The sequence below is a fragment of the Hordeum vulgare genome, chromosome 2H, assembly GCF_904849725.1.
Source record: "Hordeum vulgare subsp. vulgare chromosome 2H, MorexV3_pseudomolecules_assembly, whole genome shotgun sequence".
NCBI classification, from domain to species: domain Eukaryota; kingdom Viridiplantae; phylum Streptophyta; class Magnoliopsida; order Poales; family Poaceae; genus Hordeum; species Hordeum vulgare.
In genome coordinates, this window is record NC_058519.1 from 613,148,752 (window position 1) to 613,174,628 (window position 25,877).

Consider the following 25,877-nt stretch of genomic DNA (forward strand, 5'->3'; position numbering starts at 1 on the left):
GAAGACGCAGAAGAATGACCATCATCGTCATCATCTAGCGCCTCCGGCAATCCCTCGACATGTTCGCTCATGTCAACGACCGCAGACCAATATCCCGTGTCATACACTTGTTGGCCACCTGTTGGTTCCGTTGGGCCGGCGTCGGGGGCTACAGTTATGGCCATATGTTCGCCACCACTTGGTTCCGATGGGCCGGCGTCGGGGGCTACAGTTATGGCCAACTTGGCCTCACCGGCACCGCTACTGCACTCGGCGACATCACTTGCAGAAATGAACTCCACATAAACCATGGGTTGCCCATACATGGAGTTATTGGGATTGCTTGCAAAACCCATGTACGACGCCCATGCTCTTTCACCAGTAACCCGTCGCAGAACCCAACGATTTCCTCCCTCAACCACGAAAGCCTCCAGGGTCATTTTTTTTCATTCATCGCTGAACCAAACACCGATCGGATGGACCTTCTAACTGCCGCATACTCTACATTAACCATGTCTTTCACTACAACCGTAGTCATCCCGCACCTAGACACATCCACACCAGAAGGACCCTCACGTACGATGTGCCCATAAAACACTAACAAATTTTCCATAGTACCTAACGAGCAGCCATATTTACATCGTTAGTCCATTAAAAATCATATTTTTATATTTACATTGTAATAACAACATCCATTACTTATCTTTTTTACATATAACAATTTAACAACATCCATTACATCTACGCATAATAATTTATATTGTATCATTTATCGTGACACTACATCTATAAAATAAATAGAAGATGAATTACAATATGTCATTCATACCTCTGGTTTAAATAAGGATATCCTTCCGAATATAATATATCACCAGAATAATATCAGCGAATTCCACCTATTTTCATATGAACAAAAATATTACACACATAATTATTTCCGTGCTAGCAAAAGTCTAAAAATATCCATACTGCATGCATATATATATATATCACGAGTCATATTTCTACGGGGTTGACAAATTATCAAATAAACAAATATATTACACACGCGTCTTGCATGTAATAATACTAATGAAGCTAACATATTATTACATGTTTTTTACAAAAATGCTAGTTACATAGGCATTTTTCCGGCTACTTTCTAAATACCAGTTGCATGCAAACACGAACAAATCATCGGTAATATATGAACATAGTCGACCTATTATCACATGAACACAAATATGAACAAAGTCTTATACCTTGATCTTCAACTTAGTAGTTCATATCGCATGACAAAATAGTTCCACAAAAGTGATAATACGCTCCCTAAGACAAAAGAAAACACATACTTAGAAACTAATCAAACAAAATAAAAACATCATGCATGCAAACACGACCAACACAAATGGAAAGCTCTTACCTTGATCTATCTTTTCTTCAACTACAACGTCTTCAAAATAGTTCCACAAAACTGATAATACGCTCCCTAAGACAAAAGAAAACACATACTTAGAAACTAATCAAACAAAATAAATACATCATGCATGCAAACACGACCAACACAAATGGAAAGCTCTTACCTTGATCTATCTTTTCTTCAACTACAACGTCTTCAAAATAGTTTCACAAAAGTGATAATACGCTCCCTAAGACAAAAGAAAACACATACTTAGAAACTAATCAAACAAAATAAATACATCATGCATGCAAACACAACCAACAGATATGGAAAGCTCTTACCTTGATCTATCTTTTCTTCAACTACAACGTCTTCAAAATCTAACTTTAAACCGTCCTAAATCGCCACATAAACATTCATACGGAGTAGCTCTTGAGAGAAAGAGAAGAGAGTGAGAAAGAGAAAGAGAAGAGAGTGACACAGGAGGCAACGGCAGGAGAAGAGAGTGAGAGAGGAGGCAGCGACGCGGTTCGCTTATAAAGAAAAAGTTTCGCACTGTTTCGTCGGTGGGAGCGGAAAAAATTCCCACTGTTTCGTCGGTGGGAGCGGGAAATAAGCCTGGGAATCAGCGCGTACGGAAATCAGCGCAATCAGCAACAGTGTCGGCCGCGCGGAAACAGTGCCCTGTCCGCCTGCTCCCGAGGCGGCAGGGCCCACCCGGCGCTGTCCGTTACGGACAGGAGTGGCGGGAACGGGATCCGGCGCTGGCCGCCTCGGCTGGTGGCGGCAGGCCCCAGCCGCCTGGGGCGGTGGCGGCAGGCCCCACGGCCGCCTCGTGCGGTGGCGGCAGGTGCCACGTGCCGCCTGGCGCGCCTGCCGCCACCCGGGGTGGGGGTCCTTTCGCTCCTTTTCACTCGCAGGTGGTCTCTTTTGGCAATCTCATTCGACAGGGGGTCCTTTTGGACAAAAATTCCACCCCACCCTCCCGCGGTTAAAGAATCAGAAGAGAAAAAACTTATGACTTTATGAATACAGGGAAAAATCAGTATGTTCATGTTTGCAACTGTTGATATCTTTACCTGGTAATAAATCACCTATCGCTTTAGCATGTTCACCGTCACAGTATTTTTGTAAAAAAAAAACTCTTTTTCTGTAAATTAACCCGCCATGCACGTATAGCCAAACCATTTTTTTTTGCATTTTCTCAGAAAACCCCCTAACGTTTTAGGTAATCAATACGTCATCAATGTTTAACTATGATGAATCTTTTTTCGTTTTAACAGAAGACCCCCTAACTTTTTAGTTAATCAATCCACAGTTTATCTAAAACAAATTTATCCATACCTTATAAATTGTAAATTTAATTTTAAAATGTTATATATGAAATTTGATTAAAAATGTGTAGGATCTAAATATGGTGCTATTTTAGCTACTGAATATTTTAAAAATATTATTTTGGGTGCAAACTTAATTTATAGTGCATGGTCTGGGTTTTTTTGTGCTGGCTGTGATCCGAATTATAATAAACACACATATCTTTCATCTTATTCCGAATGAGTGTGCATGTGCGTGCGCGCGAGAGAGACACCTTAGGATTGAGCACATTCAAACGTATTTTCGTTGAGTGAGCATTGAGGCCATCATCGGCAACACAAATGTGATGACATGTTATTATAAAAAACGTCGAACCTAATAGGTCACGAGTCATGGTTATTGGGTTAAGAGCATGTGTTATTTTCTCTCTCCTTACAATGCACGCGGGCTCTTTTGTTATTTTCTACTCTCCGTTTCAAAATAAATGTCGTTGATCTAGTATAAAATTTGTGCTAACTTAGTACATATTTTGCGACACTTATTTTGGGACACAATCAAACAGACAAAGTAGTATGTATATTACGTTGATGATACATGCAGCACACCAGGGAACCAACATAAACTGAAGATAAATACAGATACAGACGCTCATTAAGGAACATGGACATAAGCGAAAAGCCGGTGTTTTTCTTCCGGACGGTGTTCAGCTTCAGCTTTTATGTATGTTAGCCAGCACATGAACTAGAGCTGATCATGGATGAGCAGGGATCCCAGGAATCACCACCAGCGGGCCATTAATGGTACTGGTACCGGTAGCGGTTCCGACAACCGGCAAGTCTGGCAACCCCAAAATCTTCGACTCGCCAACGCCAGCACCGGCACCGCGTGTGGCTGCAAGTGCGCTGTCCTTCTCGTTCAGCACCCTCCCTTCGCATGACGCGAGCACCACCAGTAGCAGCAGCGCGACGGCGAGGCACTTTGCCATTGCTAATTACTGGAGGCTATCTGGTAATGCTACTGAGGAGATAGTCTAGCAGTCTAGCCTGTGGCTTGTGCGGCTGTGTTTGAGTTCTAGTGTTGTGTGGCTGTGTACGAGAGTGTGCTTAGGCTCAGCATCGTCTACGTTGCTTCTTATAGGCGAGCTGCACGGGGTGGCCGGGTTGCGGGGCGTCGTCGGCGCAGGAGAGAAGGATGGAATTGGTAGAGAGGTGCGATTCGCGGGGAGAGAGGCAGAGTCAAACATGTGCTCCTTGCTTGATTGGAATGGGGCGGATGGATTTTTACGGTCCGTGAATCCGTGCCGACTTATCGCAGTCGAGAAGGCCAACTAGCGAGTCCAGGTGCAGCTGTCCAACTAGGTCTTATTGATTTGGCTTTCTTCAGTACAGATCTTTTCCCGATCAAGGACCGGAAACTATGGATCTGTGCCTGATCCTCAGGTGATGGGGCTGGCTGTGCGATCTTTGTGATATCGTCCAAGCGGTTGCTGCAGGTAACCTCATCCGATAGGTACGTTTCATTCCATATTTGTTCATCTGACAGGCAGGCGGATGCAACTACATTCTACTCCTTTCGTTCTAAAATAAATGATTTAAAAATAACTCAGTTTTATGCTAACTTTAGTATAACGTAGAGTCACTTTTGAGTCAATTACTATTTTGGGACAGAGGTATAGTTAAAACTTTGCTCAGCTGCTGATAAGTGCAGTGCCATCAACAGTCAACAGCCAATGTGCAGGTTAATATTCTCTCATCTCTCGTCTCTTCTTTCTATATATACTTGAAAATATTTAAGGTTATATTTTACTTATCTTTCGTGTTCTCTTCTTTTCCATCCTACATCCCCTATTTTCGGCTTGGCCGAATTTTTCCAACCAGTTTACCTTGGAAACCACCTCGACTATCACGTCCTATTGGCGTACAAATGGCACTTAAAGTCCAAATGGAAATTAAATTTCATTTTTGGTACCCCTCCATCTCGGTTTATAAGTCATCTTAGGTTGTGCATCACGACCAAAATGAAGACAAAACGAGTGAAATTAATGTTAATATGCTAATTAATACCATTACATGCAATGAATTGACCACCGCATGTCGTGCTAGTTAGTCTTAAATCATTAAAAACATACACGCCTCACGTCTCTTATTGATCGATTCTTTTATTCATATAAAAAAACGAGATGAAAGTTAATGCATCATGCCTAATTGTTTTAAGATTATTTGGTTTCTTGAGATGACTTATAAACCGAGACGGAGGGAGTACGTAATAACATTAAGAATATCATGGCAGGTAAATCGTGGTGATTGTGTTTAAAATACGTGTCATCTCACTGTAATGTATGTGTAATTACTTGCAACATATGTGCTTATTACTTGCAACACTAGCCGTGTGTCATGAGTCACCCGAGCGACTCATGGGGCGACAGTCACTCCCACCCAAAGAACCCACTTTCACCACCTACTTCCTTTTCCTCGTCCTTCGCGTCGATGGTGGCTCTATGCCTCATTGAGTGTGGCGCTCATGGTGGTGCTTCGAGGCCTGACCATGGCCTTACAAAAGGTTGGCGTGTGCACACGTCTTGACCCTAGCTAGTAGATCCTGCTAATGTGTGGTTACCTTCGGTGGTATGGCCAGTGGCATACAAAAATTGCCCGTCGGGTGGTGGTCCATCATCCAGGGATGTGTGCGGCGCTCGGCGGTTTTGATGCCCTGGCACAGTGACAAGATCTATGCCGGTGGTTTGTGACACTATTGACTTGCTTCTCCAAAGCGAAAGTGGCACAACATTGCCCTTAGTCGGATTCTCAATTTCGTGATGAGTGTTTGGTAAGTTTAGTGTGTCATGCATTTATATGTTAATGGCATCTAAGCCAAAGTTTTTGTGGTGACATCAGTTGTATTGTTGTCTAGTGATTGTTGGTCATGATCTTGTCGAATGGTTGGTTATTGGGCCTAGAGGCTTCACTTTATGTCAATATATTGAGCCAAACATTTTGCATTTTCTTGGAAGAGAAAACGTGCTTGGTTACTCAGAGGTTTTGTACTAAATTACTACGCATGGTAGGAATAATATGTAGTAAAAACTAAGAATTTCCTTATGAAAAACATTTACAGTTCCATCTTAGATCAAAACATGTTTAAAATTAATGGTTTAATCTTAAATCAACTTTAACAAAATCGAAATGTTATTTACGGTTGCTCCAAGCATCGGGTGTGTCTTGTTGCACATTTGACCATCTACATTGTGTTCCGTTCAAACACTTGGTTCAGCTAGGAATAGCTGCAATGTCGTCAATATATCATGGAGTGGAAAACAAGTGTACTTGTGGAGAAACACAATACGAGTTCAAGTGCAAGATTTCAGTGAAATTAACGCCTTAGGTGGAGACAAAACCAAGTATCCATGGGGTATTGTACACACAACAAGTTTACAACTACAACTTCATAGTTTGATATTTATATACAACGGTACAATACTACAAAATATATGAAACATATAACATTTTAGTTGCTCATGCCAGATTATGGACATTTTCAAAATTATTTGCCATTTCTTGCAATTTCTAGCTATTTGTTTGATATTATTCAACTTTGAACTATGATGACCCACAAGTATAGGGGATCTATCGTATAGTCCTTTTGATAAGTAAGAGTGTCGAAACCAACGAGGAGCAGAAGGATCTGACAAGTGGTTTTCAGCAAGGTAAAATCTGCAAGCACTGAAATTATCGGTAACAAGTGGTTGTGTGACAAGATGATTCGTAGCTAGTAGCAAGTAACAAAAATAGCAACGGTGCAGCAAAGTGGCCCAATCCCTTTTGTAGCAAGGGACAAGTCTGGACAAAGTCTTATAGGAGGAAAAACGCTCCCGAGGACACACGGGAATTTCTGTCATGCTAGTTTTCATCATGTTCATATGAGTCGTTACTTTGATAGTTTGATATGTGGGTGGACCGGCGCTTGGGTACTGCCCTTACTTGGACAAGCATCCCATTTATGATTAACCCCTCTCGCAAGCATCCGCAACTACGAAAGAAGAATTAAGACAAAGTCTAACCATAGCATTAAACTAGTGGATCCAAATCAGCCCCGTACGAAGTAACACATAAACTAGGAAATAAGCTTCTGTCACTCTAGCAACCCATCATCTACTTACTACTTCCCAATGCCTTCCTATAGGCCCAAATAATGGTGAAGTGTTATGTAGTCGACGTTCACATAACACCACTAGAGGAAAAACAACATACAACACATCAAAATATCGAACGAATACCAAATTCACATGACTACTATTAGCATGACTTATCCCATGTCCTCAGGAACAAAAGTAACTACTCACAAAGCATAATCATATTCATGACCAGAGAGGTACTGAGTAGCATCAATGATCTGAACATAAACTCTTCCACCAAATAATCCAACTAGCATCAACTACAAAGAGTAATTAACACTACTAGCAACCTTATAAGTACCAATCGGAGTCGCGAGACGGAGATTGGTTACAAGTGATGAACTAGGGTTTGGAGATGAGATGGTGCTGATGAAGATGTTGATGGTGATGAGTCCCCTCCGATGAGAGGAGTGTTGGTGATGACGATGACGATGATTTCCCCCTTCGGGAGGGAAGTTTCCCCGGCGGGATCGTCCTGCCGGAGCTCTAGATTGGTTCTGCTCAAGTTCCGCCTTGTGGCGGCGGCGAATCCTCCAAAAAGCCTCCTCTTGATTTTTTCCAGACCGAAACCCTTCTTGTAGCAAAAGAGGGGGGCAGTGGGCCAACAGGGAGCCCACAAGCCCCCTTGGCGCGGCCAGGGGGTGACCGCGCCTAGCAGGCTTGTGGCCACCTGCTGGCGCCCCTCTGGCAGTTCTTCGGCCCAGTATTTTTTATAAATCCCAAAAAGAAATCCACGTTGATTTTCACGGCTTTTGGAGTTGCAAGAATAGGCATCTCAAACTTGCTCCTTTTTCAGGCCAGAATTCCAGCTGATGGCATTCTCCCTCTTCATGTAAACTTTGCAAAATAAGAGAAAAAAGGCATAAGTATTGTACCGTGAAGTGAAATAACGGCCCAAAAAGTGATAAATATCAACGTTAAAAGCATGATGCAAAATGGACGTATCAAACTACATGTCGGTCCCACAAGGTCTATAATCAAACAAAAAACATGCTTAAGTAATTATCTATAACTTAATCTTCTATCTAGAAACATTACAAAAGAACTAAATGTATTGTGGGGGAAATTTGACCCTTACTTGGGCACTTTTTTTACATCTATGAGTTATCCACAAAATATATGAAAATTAGCATCGGCTCATATTATGGCCTCATAAATTTTCTTTCAAACTTTCAAAGATTTGACAAAACTTGGTGTACATTACATTATAACTGAAATGCAACATGTCCTTCAAGGCAAACTATGAAGTTTGTACTCCAAAAAATAAGTTGTTTCCTTAGTTTTACTTTGTATTTAAACAACTACTTCATTTTCTAAGTATTTACAAACATACCTCCATTTTCCATCATGTTGTGTAATATATTTCTTCTACAATTTTAACACCAAGTTAATGTATCGTGTGCAATATATTTCAAAATTAATTATTCAGAATATGCCAAATTTTCTCTATAATTAAAATACTGCTATGATATTGCTAATTAAAAAGTTAGGCATTATTTGAAATTATTCACCATTACATAGGTATTAAATGATTTGCAATCTATCTATTAGATAAAATTCAAATTTTAAATACATGCATCTTAAATAAATATCTATTTTTTAGAACATTTATGTACATTTTTTTACTTCTATCCCAAAATTATATTAAAAGTGCAACCTCACAATATTGAACAACTATTCTATAAAATTAATTCAACCTCATAAATATGTTAATTTCTAGAAAATATGCACTAAGCATGTGCCTATTTTTAAATCACTAATTTATGTATAAAAATTGGGGTACACTACCAAAACACAAGGAAAATAATCAAAATTGTTGAACGTATGGGTTTGTTGCGGGAGTTCTACATGCCCTTCCTCTAATATCCCCCTCCCCCCCCCCCCCCCACACACACACACACCACCAGCACCACCCTGAAATGTCATATGGATATGTGGTGGGGACCCTCCCTCTCCCTTAGTCCAATCACAACTTGCCAACTCAAACTCACTCCATAAAACGCCCGTAAGGTTCCGTGGATATAGTATTACTCAAAATAATGCCATGAGTCAAGTACAGAACACAAACATGCAATATGCATAAAAAACAAACCATTGCACGTTGCGACAACTCACATAAATATGTTGCATGTTGCGGTGTGGAACTTGCTACTCCGGCCTCCTATTTGGATTAATCGACGCAACCTATATACAATGTGAATGGACATTGTAGAGAGGTTGTATCAATTAATTTGGATATGTGGTAGTACTTATTTTTAAAAAAAAAGCAGACTTGGGGCTTTTCTGATTTGAACCTACCTTTTAGATAGCACTACAAATGCTTATAACACGGAAGTCTTTAAGCTGCTCCGATGATTTTCCTTTTGGTGTTAGGACAATAAATATGTTGTTGACATGATCTAGCTTAATCCCGGTCCAGAAGAACCCTTTAACAGGTTTGATAACATCAAACTTTGACAATGGCTCATGTCCTTTGGAAAACACATGAAGGTAAGTTGTCAATGCATGGAGCGTTGATGGGATACAGTTTTGGAATATGATATCAGTTTAGATAAAAAATAACAAGTTTGCATTTATAAACAATGAATAATGGCATATGCGATAAGAAAATAAAAAAGAAGCAAATGTATTAATTACTTTAAAATCTAATATCGTATGTCATTGTGTGTGGACAATTACGGCTTTTCTTTAACATAGAAAATTTTCTTATCTTTCATTTTTCTCTAGAAGAACAACAATTTCATTTTATTAACTTGAACTTAGACTCGGAGATTTTAGTGTTTTTATTCTGAAAAGATAACGCCCACACGTGTGGGGGTTTTGCAACCCGCCCCACTGGTGGAAAAAGGGCCTTTGGTCGCGGTTCGCAACTGCCATTAGTCGCGGTTGCGCAACCGCGACCAAATAGGCGCGACTAAAGGCCCCCCCCTGTAGTCGCGGTTGCTTAAGAACCGCAACTAAAGGCCCGTCCACGTGGGCGCCAGGCGGCCGTCGGGGCGGAGGACCTTTAGTCGTGGTTCTTCTGGCCAACCGCGACTAAAGGCCGCCGCAGGTTTAGGGTTTTAGCCCCCCCCCAAACCTGTTTTCTGTTTAATTTGTATTGTTTTCTGTTTAATTTGTATTGTTTTATTTCTTTTGTGCTTTATTTTAATTTTGAAGGAGTTTCACATATTCTACGGTACTACATACATGCATATGAATGTACAATTTCAAACAAATTTGAAATTAGAACCAAAAAGAATTCAAGAGGAATATACAATATATATTCAATATCATCGGATGACCATATACAATTTTGAACAAGTTTCCATACATAATTTAATGCATATAAAGTTCTACGTCCTCGTAATGGTGTTCTCCTTTAGGATGGAGGACTTCCCTCCTGAACCATCCAGCTAGTTCCTCTTGAAGTGGTCGGAAGCGAGCTTCTGGACTAAGCATCACCCGGAGGTTATTCCTTTGAGCATTGGTATCACTCGGAACCCGCTCAGAGGTGTATCTCCGGATCATCTCACAGACATAGTATCCACATAGATTGGTCCCCGCTGGCTGAATATCCCCACCATTCTTAGCCTTTGACCTTTTGAATTCTAGCTCTTTTTTGAATTCACCGACCTTTGTATCTACGAACCGTCTCCAAACCCTACGAGGCAAAGAAAATTAAATGAACAAGAGAGTTATTAGTTACTTGATATTAGGAAATGAACGAAATAGGCCGATCGATATAGAGCGCAGATGAATGAAAATAATTACTTCTGCAGCATTCTTCTCATGCCGCCCCAAAGCTTTGGATCCATATTCAGAGAGTCGTGGACGAGACATTCTGAGGTGTCAACTTTAATTACTAGCAGAATCCAGTGGAACCTGCGGACACGATACATGCACAGTACGTCATGCATAACTCATCGATTAGCCGGCCACATACCATGCATGGAGTAAACAAAAGAGAATGTGCTCAAGACAGAAACACTTACCCAAAATGGTAAGGAAATAGAATATCACTTTTGAGTTCCTGCTTTGTAAGAAACTGCCACAGGTCTGCCTCCATGTCGGCGGGGTGATGCTCCAACACATATCCATTAACGATGTGTGGGTCAATGAACCCAACATCATGGATGTTCCTTACTCTGCATTCCTTAATCTTCATTCTGCATGTATAATAGCGGACACAACAATATAGTTACGACATATATATAGTGCAGGCAATATGAACGAGATGGGGTAGAAATAAATCACTTACAGAACGTAGCAACTGATGATAGATTTGTCGAGCTCGCGCAGATTGAAAAGCTGGAACAATTCACTCAGATGAATTTTTACATAGTAATGTTTGAAGTGATGCTCATATCTAACTTCCGCATAAATATATTCTTTGGCGTTTTTATTTTTTATGTAACCCTTGTACCATTTCAGCAGACCTTTCATTTGTGGAGGTAGATCTTGTTCCTGCGCAGGCTCGACGAGAGGCCCATTCTTCACATATGTAATTACTACCTCCTTCACTGGCGCCTCATCAAGGCCTAACAGTTCACGAAGAGTAATACCTAAGTTGGCCGCTTGTTCTCTGGCACTCGTTACAGTCAATCCATGTGCTGCCGCAGCTGCTATGATATCGGGGTCATCCGGACCGGCGGCTTTCACTATAAGCGGGGCAATCGATTGTTTACTTTGTTCCCCGAGCTGGGCAACTCGTTTCCCGCTTTTTTTACTTTGTAATTCCGTTTTCTCGGCCTCCTCCAAGGCTTTGTTCTCCTGGTTCTCCGCCCGCTCTTTCTTCTCCTTCAACATGAATGCCTGCCTACGAAGTTCACGTGCATAGTCGTCAGGCAGATTCTTCGCGGCTTGGGACGGTGTGCTCAAAAATGACTTAGCCCACTTCTTTTGCTCATCAGAAAATACTGGCTTGGGCTCGGGCTCTCTTTTCTTCTTGCAGTCCGCCTTCCATTTCTCATGATCAACAGCCGCGGCCGCGGCAGTTTCCTCGGCACTACGTTCCCAAGGCCTTGTGGGGAGAGGCTTCAGTGATGGCTCCGGTACCTTTGTGGTCTTAGGTACATAAGGGTCCGGGTTAATAATCCAGGACTGCTTCTGCTTCTTTGCCGGAGGTGGATTGGGGGGCGGCGTCTGATCAACCGCCGGACGAGGACTGGGGGGCGGCGTCTGATCACCCGCCGGACGTTGTGGACTGGGGGGCGTCGGCTGACGTGACGGAGGTGTAGGTGAACCGCCACCACCACCACCACCACCACCACCGCCACCGCCACCACCACCACCGTAGGGGGGTGGACTTGTTGTCCTTGGCGCCTCGCCTGGAAACTTGATAAACTTCTTTTGCCATAGAATGAAATGGCGCTTGACATCTCCAAGTCTTTTCTCCCCTTCAGGTGTAGCAATGTCAATCTCCAGGTCCTCAAACCCTTGGACTATGTCCTCCACCGTGACACGAGCATAGCCATCTTGAATGGGGTTGTTGTGGTGGAGTGCTCCAGGTAAACATGGTAAAGCACTGCCGATGGCTACCTTCATGGACATGTTCCCGATAGGATAATACAGATGACATTCTTTCATCTCCTTTATATCGTCCACGGGGTAGCGAGGAGGCTCCGGTGCAGTAATTTCGACCACCAGAGGCTCCGGTGCAGTAATTTCGACCACCAGAGGCTCCGGTGCAGTAATTTCGATCATCGGTTCATCTGCACCAGCCGGTGGGGCCTCCGTGGAAGCCACGCTGCTTCTCCGCTGCTGGCTTCCGAGATCCGCTGGATGATCTTCATGCTGCACCCGAGCTGCATCTCTTTCGGCTACTAGTACACTCATGGTTTTCTTCATCACATCCATTTCCGATGCCAACCGTGCCACAACATCTGCTTCCCGATCCATCTTTCTCTTACGGCTTCTGTAACCGTACGGGTCATCGTTCTGGGGGAACCCTATTTTCCACGGAATGTGCCCCATGCCTCGTACACGTCCTCCGTGTTCAGGATTCCCGAGGGCTTTTGTCAGCGCGTCGTTCTCTCTGTTGAACTTGATCTTCCCCTCTTGAGCATCCCTCATTGCGTCAATAAGGGCTTGGGTGGGTTTAATTAATTTGCCCCGGTAAACACACTCCCCTGTCTCCGGGTTCAGCGTTCCCCCATACCCGTACCACCAGCTTTTGGCCCTTGGGTCCCATCCCTCCGTACCTGGACGGATTCCTCGCGCCCTCAGCTCGTTCTCCATCTTCTCCAACCTAGGCACCCAAATGCGATACCCTCCTGGCCCCATAATATGATTGTACTCCTTCTTAGCCGCATTTTCCTTATTTTTTTCCGATATTTGAATGAACTGCTCCGATTTCTTTTGCTTCACAAATTCTGGCCAATCATGTTTCAATTTCTCATATTGTCCTTTGAAATCCGGAGTCTTGTTCTGCTTGACAAAGTCATGGGCTAGATTTTGCTTGAATTTCCGGAATGCGTCGGCCATCTTATGAAGAGCGAACTGTTTGACTAGCCTCCTCCTCTCCTTGTTTTCCTCAATCTTGTTACCCTCCTCATCGAATTTGTTGTATTCCGGAGGTAGAACGAAATGTTCCATAAGCTTCTTGAAGCAATCTTTTTTTGTTCTCTTATCGACAAAAGTGAAACCAGCAATTCGTGCCTTCTTTGGCTCATTCCACTCCTGGACGGTGATCGAGACGTTGTCTCTAACAACGGCTCCGCATTGGCTGACAAACTTGGTGGCGTTCTTGCGGGGCTCCAGCGGCCTGCCGGTTGCACTGTCGACATCCTCGATGGTGCATGTTTCTCCTTGTTTCATCGTCTTGGTTGCGCCACGCTTTGACGACGTACTCGATTGTTTCGACGATCCGGCCGAGGGCTAAAATAAGAAAGAGAGTCGCGCGCGTTAGTACACACATATTTATTCAAATCAGTTAGTTTGTATCACCAGAGGCTCAATGTATATATATACCTCGGCGCCGGAGGTGGTTGCTACTTCCATTTGAAGATCGTCGTTTATCGACGTTTGTTCGGCATCATTTTGCTGACGGCGCCCTTCATCTTCACCGTCAAGGTTCAGATAAGAAGAGATATCATCTTCTTCTTCTCCGGTCGGCACATATAGAATATCGCCGTTTATGATGCTGAACATATGTGTTTCACCGTCCGGATCATAGTTGTCCATAATCGGGTCAGCTCTATCGTCCGCCATTATGTCAGTCCTGAAAACATGTAGTAAAAACAAATTAATTAAGTGAAGAAGGGGGGCGGTGGCGATGGCGGTGGTCAAAGGGCGGTGGCAAAAGGAGGGGGCGAGGAAGGGGTGGGAGAGGGTGTCGCGGTAGAGCGCGAGACGGGGCGGCAGACGACGGCGTCACGGAGAGGGAGTTATTTTACCGTTTTTGTTAAACTAATTCTTACCCTAAGTTATTTTACCGTTTTTGTTAAACTAAGTCATTTTTTATGTAAATTCAAATGATTATACGTTTTAGGCAATTTCTTGTAGACCATACTTTTTTTCTCATCACTGTCGTGTGTACTAACCACACGAGTATGAGACCCGGGACTGTGCAGGTGCATCGAGAAATCATAGGGCTCGACAATATGTTTTCTCTTCGTGGGATGCTAGCGGTCGCATCAACTGAGCGTTTTCTTCCCGACGTCTTCTATTCTCAAGATGAAGTGATGACCTCCCTTTCTTTATTTCTTTTTCTTTGTTCTTGCATAGTGCTTTCCCTCTTTTGCTAACAGGTGGTTTCTCAGATGTGTCAAAACTCAGTGAGTCTGAAGCATGCAGAGAACACGGCATATAAATTGGTGGTAGTGCAGTGTATGGTTGTTGAGGACATTCATTAAAACAAACATGGATTGTGTGAAAGTCTTTAAGGAAGTTTATGTTATTGGAGTTATTGTCCCGATAAAAAAATAAACATCAATGAAAAAACTATACCATATGGGATTTATTCCTACAACTTAAACAATCCATGTCAAGAAAATTTATACTCCATCCATTCCATAATGTAGTATGTATAGATTTTTTTCAAAAGTCAAAAATCACAAACTTTGACCTTGTTTACACACAAATTATGTCCATTAACTTACGAAATGCATGTCATTGGATACACCATCAGTTATATTTTTGTATTGTATATGTTTGGAATTGTATATACAAAGTTTATACTCTGTAAACTCTGTAGAAATTTGCGGCGTTGGGCAAGCGAGCGAGGCGGCGAGGGCGGGCGAGCGAGGCGGCAGTACCGAGGCCGGCCGGCATCGTTGAGGGCGGGCGAGCGAGGCGGCGCGCGCGCGGTGGGCGAGGGCGACGGCGGGCGGCGTCGAGGGCGAGGGCGACGGCGGCAGGCCTTCGGCGCGCGCGGCAGAGAATCGGAGAAGACGAGAAACGGAGAAGACGACGGCAGGCCCTTGTATTTATAGCCCCCCCCCCCCCTTTAGTCGCGGTTGGGGAGGCGACCCGCGACTAAAGGTAAACTTTAGTCGCGGTTGGCAAAACCAACCGCGACTAAAGGGTTTTTTCGTTCCCGCGCGCAATGATCTTTAGTCGCGGTTGGTCTGGCCAACCGCGACTAAAGGTATTTTTCAAAATACTTTTCTTTTTCAATATCTTAAAAATACAAATAATATATCAAAAAATTCAGAAAAATAAAATTAATTCAATTCAATATGTTAAAAACACAAAAATTATATCAAAAAATTAAGAAAAATAAAACTAATTCAATTCAAAATGTTAAAAATACAAATAATATATCAAAAAATTAAGAAAAATAAAACTAATTCAATTCAAAATGTTAAAAATACAAATAATATATCAAAAAATTCAGAAAAATAAAACTAATTCAATTCAAAATCTTAAAAATACAAATAATATATCAGAAAATTAAGAAAAATAAAACTAATTCAATTCAATATGTTAAAAATACAAATAATATATCAAAAAATTCAGAAAAATAAAACTAATTCAATTCAATATGTTAAAAATACAAATAATATATCAAAAAATTCAGAAAAATAGAACTAATTCATTTCAAAATTCTAAAAATACAAATAATATATCAAAAAATTCAGAGAAGTTCTTCCCGGCCGCCTCTGTCTTGCCACAAGTTCTTCCCGGCCAGTCTTCCCGCCAGTTCTTTCCCGCCTATGTCTTCCCGCCATTTCTTGACGCCTCTATCTTCCCGCGTATCGATGCTCCTTTTATAGGCACGGCACCGCTTCTGCTTTGTCTTGTTCCTCCGACAGGGCGTCGTGCGCTACCCACGCGTCCTTATCCTGCCGACAGCTTTAATCACGGTTGCACCCTCCAGCCGGGACTAAAGCTTACCCAAACGTCCTTATCCCACCGACAGTTTTCTTAGATGACACAAAAACCACATTTAGTCCCGGTTGCACCAACCAGCCGGGACTAAAGGTTAGATGACCAGCTCTGGATTCCTCTTCTTCCCGCCATTTCTTCCCTGTCTTCCCGCCTCTTTCTTCCCGCCACTTTCTTCCCGCCTCCTGTCTTCCCGCTCCCATTTTTCCCGCCATTTCTCACTACATATATGTAGCCCGGCTTGGCCAGCATTATCACATCTCTACAATCTCTCATCACTCTCTCATGGCTTCCACCGCACCCACTCTAACCTACCAGCAGGTGGAGGAGCTTTGCGCCTCGAACTACCCTTGTCCACCGGGCTACCGCGTCCCCACCGGCTGGAGCCTAAGCGCCGGCGGCGTGCCGGTCCCTCCCGTCCCTCAGGGTACTGCGCGCCGGGCGGCCATCACGAACCACTACTACCTCGACCTCACGCCGGAGCAGCGGATGAATCCCCGCTGGCATCCCGATAACCAGCATACTTGGGACGCCTTCTTCATCAATCGGCGTGAGAGGGCGCTCGCCAGGTATGAGGAGGACGGTCTGCCTCCTGGGAACTTCCACGAGGCCGGCCGTCGGCTATGGTGGTACGGCCGGACTCTACAGAGCGTCATGGACTACATCACGGCCGGCGACATCCCCCGCCTGCGCTACCCTCAGTTCGAGCCACGAGCGCCGCCCGACGACAGCGACGACGACGGCGGCAACTTAGAAGGCGACGACTACCAGTACAACGACGACGGCGGCTATGAAGACTACGAGTATGCATATTATACGCCTAGGCAGGAGTATGACTAAATCACTCCAAATTTCATGTATCATCAGTGGTATCTCGAATCATTCGAAAATGGACACCAAACACATCACGGGTAATATAATTCACATGATCCATTCAACAAAGTTTGGTACAATAAATTATTACACATCATTTCTTCCCTTGTGTCCCTGCTTGCTTACGATTGTGCCGTATCCATGGAGCATCCTCATCATTTAACTTAATGCTTGGGTCGGTGTTCACTTTGAAGGGCGGAATTTCAGCAAACATATTATAATCTTCTGACATGTCTGTCTTGTCCTCCACTCCCACGATGTTTCTTTTCCCTGAAAGAACAATGTGGCGCTTTGGATCATCGCATGATGTACTGATCGTTTTCTTATCTTTCCGTTTCCTCGGTTTGCTACTCATGTCCTTCACATAGAAAACCTGAGCGACATCTTTCGCTAGGACGAATGGTTCATCAAGGTAACCAAGATTGTTGAAATCCACCATTGTCATTCCGTATTGCTGGTCCACCTTTACCCCACCTCCTGTTAGCTTGAACCATTTGCACCGGAACAAAGGGACCTTAAAGGAGGGTCCATAGTCAAGTTCCCATATCTCCTCTATGTAACCATAATATGTGACCTCTTGCCCATTCTTGGTTGCTGCATCAAAGCGGACACCACTGTTTTGGTTGGTGCTCTTTTTATCTTGGGCGATCGTGTAAAATGTATTCCCATTTATCTCGTACCCTTGGAAAGTCGTTATAGTCGAAGATGGTGTCTTGGCCAACATGTACAGCTGATCTACAACATCATTGTCATTCATTAAATGTTTTCTCAACCAACTGCCGAAAGTCTCCATGTGGGCCTTCCTAATCCAGGATTCAGGCTTCCCCGGGTTGTCCGAGCGTAAAATATTCTTGTGTTTCTCAAAGTACGGAGCCACCAAGCTGGAATTGGTCAGTACAGTGTGGTGTGCTTCAGTCAGAGAATGGCCGTCCATACATATCGTTGATTTCCTTCCGATCGTGCCTTTTCCACTTAGTCTCCCCTCGTGCCGCGATCGAGGAAGACCAATCGGCTTAAGGTCAGGAACAAAGTCAACACAAAACTCAATTACCTCCTCATTTCCATAGCCCTTGGCGATGCTTCCTTCTGGCCTAGCACGGTTACGAACATATTTCTTTAATACTCCCATGAACCTCTCGAAGGGGAACATATTGTGTAGAAATACAGGACCGAGAACGAAAATCTCTTCGACTAGGTGAACCAGGAGGTGCGTCATAATATTGAAGAAGGATGGCGGGAACACCAACTCGAAACTGACAAGACATTGGATCACATCGTTCTGTAACCGTGGTAGAACTTCTGGATTGATTACCTTCTAAGAGATTGCATTGAGGAATGCACATAGCTTCACAATGGCTACTCGAACATTTTGCGGCAGGAGCCCCCTCAAAGCAATCGGAAGCAATTGCGTCATAATCACGTGGCAGTCGTGAGACTTTAGGTTTTGGAACTTTTTCTCCGCCATGTTTATTATTCCCTTTATATTGGACGAGAATCCAGACGGGACCTTCATACTGCTCAGGCATTCAAAAAAGATGACCTTCTCTTCTTTGGTCAGAGCGTAGCTGGCACGACCTTGAAACCATTCCGGATGCCGGTCATCAGGGTCTTTCAAACGTTGCTGGTCCTGCCGTGCTTCCTTTGTATCATTTGTCTTCCCATACACGCCCAAGAAGCTTAGGAGGTTCACGCAAATATTCTTCGTAACGTGCATCACGTCGATTGCAGAGCGGACTTCTAGGACTTTCCAATATTCTAGCTCCCAGAATATAGATTTCTTCTTCCACATGGCTGCGTGCCCGTCAGCTCCCTTCGGAACTGATTGTCCGCCAGGACCCTTTCCAAAGATGACTTTCAAATCCTTGACCATATCAAATACCTCAGCACCAGTGCGTTCCGCAGGCTTCGGCCGGTGATCTGCCTTGCCGTTGTAATGCTTGCCTTTCTTTCTTACTGGATGAATTTTCGGAAGAAATCGACGATGCCCAAGGTACACGTTCTTCTTACAATTTGGCAAATGTACACTTTCAGTCTCATGTAAGCAGTGCGTGCATGCATTGTATCCCTTATTTGACAGTCCCGAAAGGTTACTAAGAGCAGGCCAATCGTTGATGGTTACGAAAAGCAACGCTCGTAGGTCAAATTCCTCTTCTTTGTGCTCATCCCACACACGGACACCAGGTCTGCCCCACAGCTGTAAAAGTTCATCAACTAATGGCCTTAGGTACACATCGATGTCGTTGCCGGGTTGCTTCGGACCTTGGATGAGCACTGGCATCATAATGAACTTCCGCTTCATGCACAACCAAGGAGGAAGGTTGTAGATGCATAGAGTCACGGGCCAGGTGCTATGGCTGGAGCTCTGCTCGCCAAAAGGATTCATGCCATCTGTACTTAGACCAAATCTTATGTTCCTTGCGTCAGCTGCAAAATCTTTGAACTCTCTGTCGATCTTTCTCCATTGCGTTCCATCTGCGGTGTGTCTCAACTCCCCGTCCGACTTACGGTCCTCTTTGTGCCATCGCAACAACTTGGCATGCTCTTTGTTCCTGAACAGACGTTTCAACCGTGGTATTATAGGAGCATACCACATCACCTTGGCGGGAACCCTCTTCCTGGGTTTCTCGCCCTCAACATCGTCACCAGGGTCATCGCCTCTGATCTTATAACGCAATGCAGTGCATACCGGGCATTCATTCAAATTCTCGTATTCACCGCGGTAGAGGATGCAGTCGTTGATGCATGCATGTATCTTCAGAACCTCTAAACCTAGAGGGCAGACAACCTTCTTTGCTTCGTACGTACTGGCGGGCAACTCGTTATTCTTTGGAAACATATTCTTCAACATTTTCAGCAAGTTTTCAAATGCCGAGTCAGCTACACCTGCCTGTGCCTTCCATTTCAGCAAATCCAGTGTGCAGCCCAGCTTTTTCAGACCATCATCGCATCCGGGGTACAACGACTTTCTGTGATCCTCTAACATGCGATCCAAATTCTCCCTCTCCTTTTCAGTTTCGCAGCGTCTCCGTGCATCAGCAATGGTCCGACCAAGATCATCAACGGTCTCATCACGTGCCTCTTCTTCACCTTCACCTTCCCCTTCACCTTCCCCTTCACCCTCAGCATCCTCCATGAAAGTATCACCGAAATGAGCAAGATAGCTTTCATCGATGAAATCATCCCCTTCTTCATCTTCTTCCATTATAACCCCTCTTTCTCCATGCTTGGTCCAACAATTATAGCTTGGCATGAAGCCGTGCCGAAGCATGTGCAGGTGAACTTCTCTTGAGGAAGAGTAACCCTTCTGATTCTTACAGTCAACACATGGACAGATAACAAAACCCTTCTGCTTGTTCGCATTAGCCACTACGAGGAAATCTTTCAAACCCGTAGTGAACTCGCGGGAGAGTCGGTTACCGTACATCCATTGCCGATTCATCTGCATTATTATAATATAAAATATATAATTAACCATCATGCATTTGTTAAACTAACTAGCTATAAACAATAGAAATTAAACAATGAACAACACACATGCATATTTTATCAATGACACACATGCATGAAAGGTTCAAGTTGCTAACCGCGATCGAGGAGGAAAAAATAAATGAGGAACCTCAAGTGTGGCTCCAACACTTCATATCATGTTTGTTTCACGCTCTTGGGGCATTTCATCAAACACCTTGTGTGCATAAGAGGAACCAAAAGCAAACCTACACCCCCTTGTGAAGCTTGTGAAGAGAAGTGGCACCAAATGGCTAAGTGAGTGTGCTGAACTGGTATATATAGGGGAGGAGCTTTAGTCGCGGTTGGCCTGGCCAACCGCGACTAAAGGCCTTTGGGCACCTTTAGTCGCGGTTGGCCTGGCCAACCGCGACTAAAGCCCCTCACGTGCACCAGCTGGCCACCGAGCGCCCTGGCCCAGGCCTTTGGTCGCGGTTCGTCTGCCGAACCGCGGCTAAAGAATTCATTAGTCGCGGTTCCTACAGTGTCGCGACTTATGGGGCTGGACGGAAGCCTCTTTTTCTACCAGTGCCCACACGCATGGATTGTCGTCCATTGGTTGTCTCACGAATCTTGGCAACTTTTGTCTGGATTTTTTTTGCCACGTAGGACTCGCCTGGTGTGTGGACGTTTAACCATTTCGCCCGCGCGTCCGTTTCTCTCTCAAATTGCTCGCAGCTGCCAAGCCGGCATGTGGCATGAAGCAACATGGCTCAAACGTCTCTGTTACCATCCATTTTGCCACGTCAAAACAGACGACATGAGTGTAAATATTTTTGATTTTGACGCTTAAAATTGATTTATCTCCTAATTAAAAAAGCCAATTAAAAATACGTTTTCACAATTAAATCTGTCTCGACGAGATCTTCAAAGCTAGATTCCATGTTGATATGTTTCGACGAAAAAAACTTTTGGCAAAAAGTTGCTACGATGTTTACACAGTAGTTGCCCTAGTGTTTATATGAAAGTTGCCATGACATGTTCTATCTATTTTTTCTTCTAGATTTAAAATTACCGTTATATTTTCAACTACTTTTTACGGGAATTTTTATTAATTGACCATGGAAATTTTTTCACCATGGTAATTTCCCATGACAATTTGAGTTTATGGTTTATGGCAAGTCTAGTTTATTAATTCCCCATTTTATAATATGTCAAATTTTATTTTTAAAGGTAGAAGAAAAAAATAGTTGAACCATATAATAGCAACTTCACTGTAAAAAATCATGGCAATTCATGTGCGATAGACATGCCACCTTTTAACCCAAAAAAAGTCGTCAAAACATCACAATTCCAGTACTTTGACCATGGAAATTATTTTTTATATGAACCATGGCAAATATAAGTACATGTAGAATGGAAAATTTAAGTAATTCGCCATGCGAGTGTAAGCGCGTATGTATGAGCGCTTGCGTTTGTACTGTGTTAAAAAAAAGTATTTCACCTTGGCAATTTTAGTTTATGGTTCATGGCAAGTCTAGTTTTTTAATTCCCAATTTTATAATATGTCAAAATTTACTTTTAAAGGTAGAAGAGAAAATAATTGAAACATATCATAACAACTTCAGTGTAAACGCCATGGTAATTCATCTGCAATAGACATGACAATTTTAACCCCAAAAAAAGTCGTTGAGAAATATTGATATGAAATCTAGTTTCGAAGATCTCGTCCCGGATGATTTAATGATGAAAACGGATCTTCAATCGGATTTTTCATTTAAAAGATAAAACATTTTAAAAACTGAAAATCCAAAAGATTTCCAAGTACATGCATGCATGCGGTGACGTGAGACGTGTGGGCGGATATTATGGCAAGTCAGGTCCTGCGGGCGGGCGATTGTCTCAGCCACCAAACGTAAGGGCTGCGATTTGAGACGCCCGGACGTGCGCGTGCGGCACGTACCTCCCATTTGCCACACATGCGGCAGATATCGCGATCCTTTTTATTAAGGTGATTAATATTTTAAAAATGGTCTTCTTCTTTTACCATATTTGGTACCAGCAAATGCTGAAAAAGCTATTTCATAGCAAAAACTCGCATGAAAGTACAAATTATTTGATATTTTGTTGTAATATGTGCCCTCTTAAGTCAGCTATGTAGTACAAACAATCGTTCAGTTTGGATTGACGCACCACCAGCTTTTATTCGTAATTCTTTAGCAACCCATGTAAGTATTATTTGATTAATAAAGCTAGCAGGCCTTCCCTTAAAAAAACAGCTATATACTCTGTAGTAGCATGTGCCTATTTTTATGTCAAAAATTTAAATATCAAAAATTGGGGTGCACTACCAAAACACAAGCAAAAAATGATAAACGGACGGTGCGGGTTGGGGGGAGGGGGAGCCCCTCCCGCGTCATCGAAACACAACTTGCGAGCTTAAACTCACCCCATAAAACGCTCGTAAAGTTCGTGGATACATATCATTACTCAAAATAGTCCCCCAGTCAAGAACAAAACACAATCATGCAAAACGCATGTAGAAAGCAAGCCATGAAACCCTGCGACAACTAACTTGCTTGCATAGAGGTTGCGTCGATTAATTTAGATCGGAGGAAGTAGTTCTTTTAAATGAACAACTCTGGACTTGGGGCTTTGTTATTAGAGTGACGAAGTGGGACGTTGATGCTGCGACTTGTTCGTACGTCTATCCAACAAGGTGATCACGCTGACAAAGTACCGGTAGTATTTATGATGTCCATGATACATGTAAAAACACATCAACGAACGAACAATACAAGAACTTTAACTGAAGATAAATACAGACTCCCATCAATGAAGGGCCTTGGACATGAACGCAACGCCGGTGTCTTTCCCTGCGAACGGTGCTATGATCTAGGCACGTACACCGTACAAGTAGAGATAATCATGGGTGAGCAGGGACCGCCGGAAGCACCACCACCGGGCCGGTAATGGTACTGGTACCCGTAATGGTTCCCAGTAGCGGGAGAGTCGGGACCGTAGGGAGCGTCGGGAGTGTGGGGAGCGTCGGTGCCGTGGGGAGCGTCGGGGTCGTGGGGAGCGTCACAGCTGGCAAGTCCGGCAACCCCATAGCCTTGGACTCGCCGACGCCGCCGCCGACACCGGCACCGCGTGTCGCTGCAGCCTTCTCGTTCAGCTCCCTCCCGTCGCAGGACGCGAGCAGCACCACTAGCAGGAGCGCGACGGCGAGACACTTTGCCATTGCTAACTGGGAGGCTCTGGTAATGCTAAGGAGATTGTGTCGTGTGTGGCTCTGTTGGAGTGAGCTTAGGCTTAGCATTGTGTACGCCGCTTCTTATAGGCGAGTTGCACGGGGTGGCGGTGCGTCGTCCGCGCAGGAGAGGAGGATAGAATAGGTAGAGGTGCGACATGCGGCCCGTCCTTCTCAGGTCACGGGCGGAGGGAGAGATGCAATGATGCATGCAGGTATGGCGGCATGTCAATGTCGATGAATTGGAATGGGGCGGATGGTTTTATTGTCCGTGAATCCGTGCCGACGGGTGGTCTTATCACAGTCGAGAAGTCGAGATCACAAAAATGTTAGACATACAAAGAGTTACTTAAATTACACGTTGATTACGATTTTTTCTTTCTAACTAATCACTTTTTTTGATTTTCAAGGGAGGGTGGAGCCCTCATTCCCCTTAATCTTTAATTAAAATCCACTTCTTTGTAAAACCTACTCCCTCCTTTCCGGTTTATAGGGTTCAAATCTAAAATCTCATCAACCAAGGTGAATTGTAAGTGGATGACACTAGCTTTAACTAGCCAATGAAATATTTACTCACATATTCAATTTTCAAGGCAATAAATGTAACATTCTCCTTCTCATTGGACTTTCATGATGGATGTAGAAAATGATGCATACATAGCCACTCATCTCTTTTCTTCAAACTCTATGAATTAAATATGGCATGGGACTCAAAGCACTTTAACTCTATTAGACTTAAAATGAGCCTAATATAATGGAAATCTGAAAATTTTGAGATGAGCCCTGTAAACCAGAAAGGAGGGAGTATGTAAACTTATGTATGTGTAGCATTGCTGATCGAGGTGAGAGCATCTCCACCCGCACCACAACAGACCCATCAAGAGGACTTCTTTTCCGCCGACGCAAAAAATATCCTCAAATTCCGTAGGTCATTTTTCGGTCCAGCGATTTCAGCCCGAATCCAAAGCGTTGGGGCACTTGAAGCTCCGATGGAAGGAAAAGTGGCCGCAAGAAATGCCTTTTCCCATTCAGATACGATCCACGCGCGGTAGAACATCACTTCCCCTTTCATCGTCATATTGATACCGGCACCATTCCCCTGCCCACGGTCGCTGTCTCACAGCTAGAAAGGCCATTCCCATACCGCAAAGAGTGAGTTTCGTCGTGACGGCCTCCATCCCCGCTACTCGCCGAGCTTTCCAAAGGTCCGACCACGCAAGCGAGGATACCGGCGGCTACCCGTCCACCACGCCCGCTAGATGTTTGGTGATTTGTCTGTTCTCTTGCAGCTGTTGATCATCAGGTACTGAAATTATGGGTTGTCTTCCTTAATGTGCGTCAAGAGATCCGAGACCTACAGGTACAACAAAAATTGCAACACGATCTGATGAAACACCTATGGAGGTCTCAAAGGCAATGCCAAGTTTGATGTATTTTAATTGTGTTTGAATTATGAACTTGCTTCATTAAACTATTTGATTTGTATTGATATGAACTATGTGTCGAATCAGAGTTCGAACTCGACGGTTGAAGGAGGAAGGGGCAACTGGAGACGTTGGAAGCCGGAGTTCCTGTACATCGAAAATAGCACCGACTGCCCCAAGAGGCGCTATTTTTCGCCTAAAAACGTATTTGGGGAAGCGAACGGATACTCGGTCGCGTTTCTTCGATAGATCTTTTCCTTGCCCGTTCAGGGATGGGAGACCTGTGGAAAGGCACATAGTAGAAGTTACTCCTTTCCGTTCATATAATACAAAGGCATTTTCTACACGAAACTAGTGTCATAGAAATTTTTGTATTATTATATTATGGAATGGAGAGAGTACAATGCAGATAAAGAACCGATAGTTAGCAAGATCACGTTTTTTCGCCTTTCAATATTGTGCGCTGATTTTAGGACCTTTGTTATATCCCACCGGTGGTGGGGAAAAGTCCTGACTGATATGTTTCGTTCCATCTTGTCAGTTTCTGACAAGTACTCTGCACTCCATTTAAGACCTTCGATTCATCTGCTGAAAAGGGCATTCACGGCGTGCCAAATGCCAAATTGGCGACGTAAATCATGCTTGGCATCGGTGTCATATTTACAATCTTTCATACACGTATGTGGTGTCAAATCATCATGAAAAGTACTCCTTTTGTTTCATAATGTA

At 43.7% G+C, this 25,877-nt stretch overlaps 2 protein-coding genes and 1 long non-coding RNA gene across 3 annotated transcripts; all 3 read right to left on the reverse strand.

The window, feature by feature from the left end:
* Positions 1 to 304: 304 nt before the first annotated feature.
* Positions 305 to 1,263, reverse strand: LOC123430802. The gene is made up of 3 exons (XR_006622985.1): positions 1,221 to 1,263; positions 809 to 875; positions 305 to 597 (listed from the first exon to the last, which is right to left on the reverse strand). It is a non-coding gene; the product is annotated as an uncharacterized LOC123430802 (long non-coding RNA).
* A 15,903-nt stretch (positions 1,264 to 17,166) lies between these two features.
* LOC123431388 lies at positions 17,167 to 20,451 on the reverse strand (the record flags this gene model as incomplete). The annotated part of the gene is made up of 3 exons (XM_045115187.1): positions 18,763 to 20,451; positions 18,399 to 18,648; positions 17,167 to 18,122 (listed from the first exon to the last, which is right to left on the reverse strand). Coding segments are annotated over exons 1-3 (2,895 nt in total), but the record flags the coding sequence as incomplete, so codon positions are not given.
* Positions 20,452 to 23,194: 2,743 nt separating this feature from the next.
* Positions 23,195 to 23,790, reverse strand: LOC123430803 (periaxin-like). The gene has a single exon (XM_045114641.1). It carries the CDS (start codon positions 23,713 to 23,715, stop codon positions 23,398 to 23,400), a length of 318 nt encoding a protein of 105 aa, XP_044970576.1. The 5' UTR covers positions 23,716 to 23,790; the 3' UTR covers positions 23,195 to 23,397.
* Positions 23,791 to 25,877: the final 2,087 nt, after the last annotated feature.

Bases quoted from the DNA above. Each gene is read 5' to 3' on its own strand.
- LOC123430803 (XM_045114641.1), bottom strand. From the start codon at position 23,715: ATGGCAAAGTGTCTCGCCGTCGCGCTCCTGCTAGTGGTGCTGCTCGCG.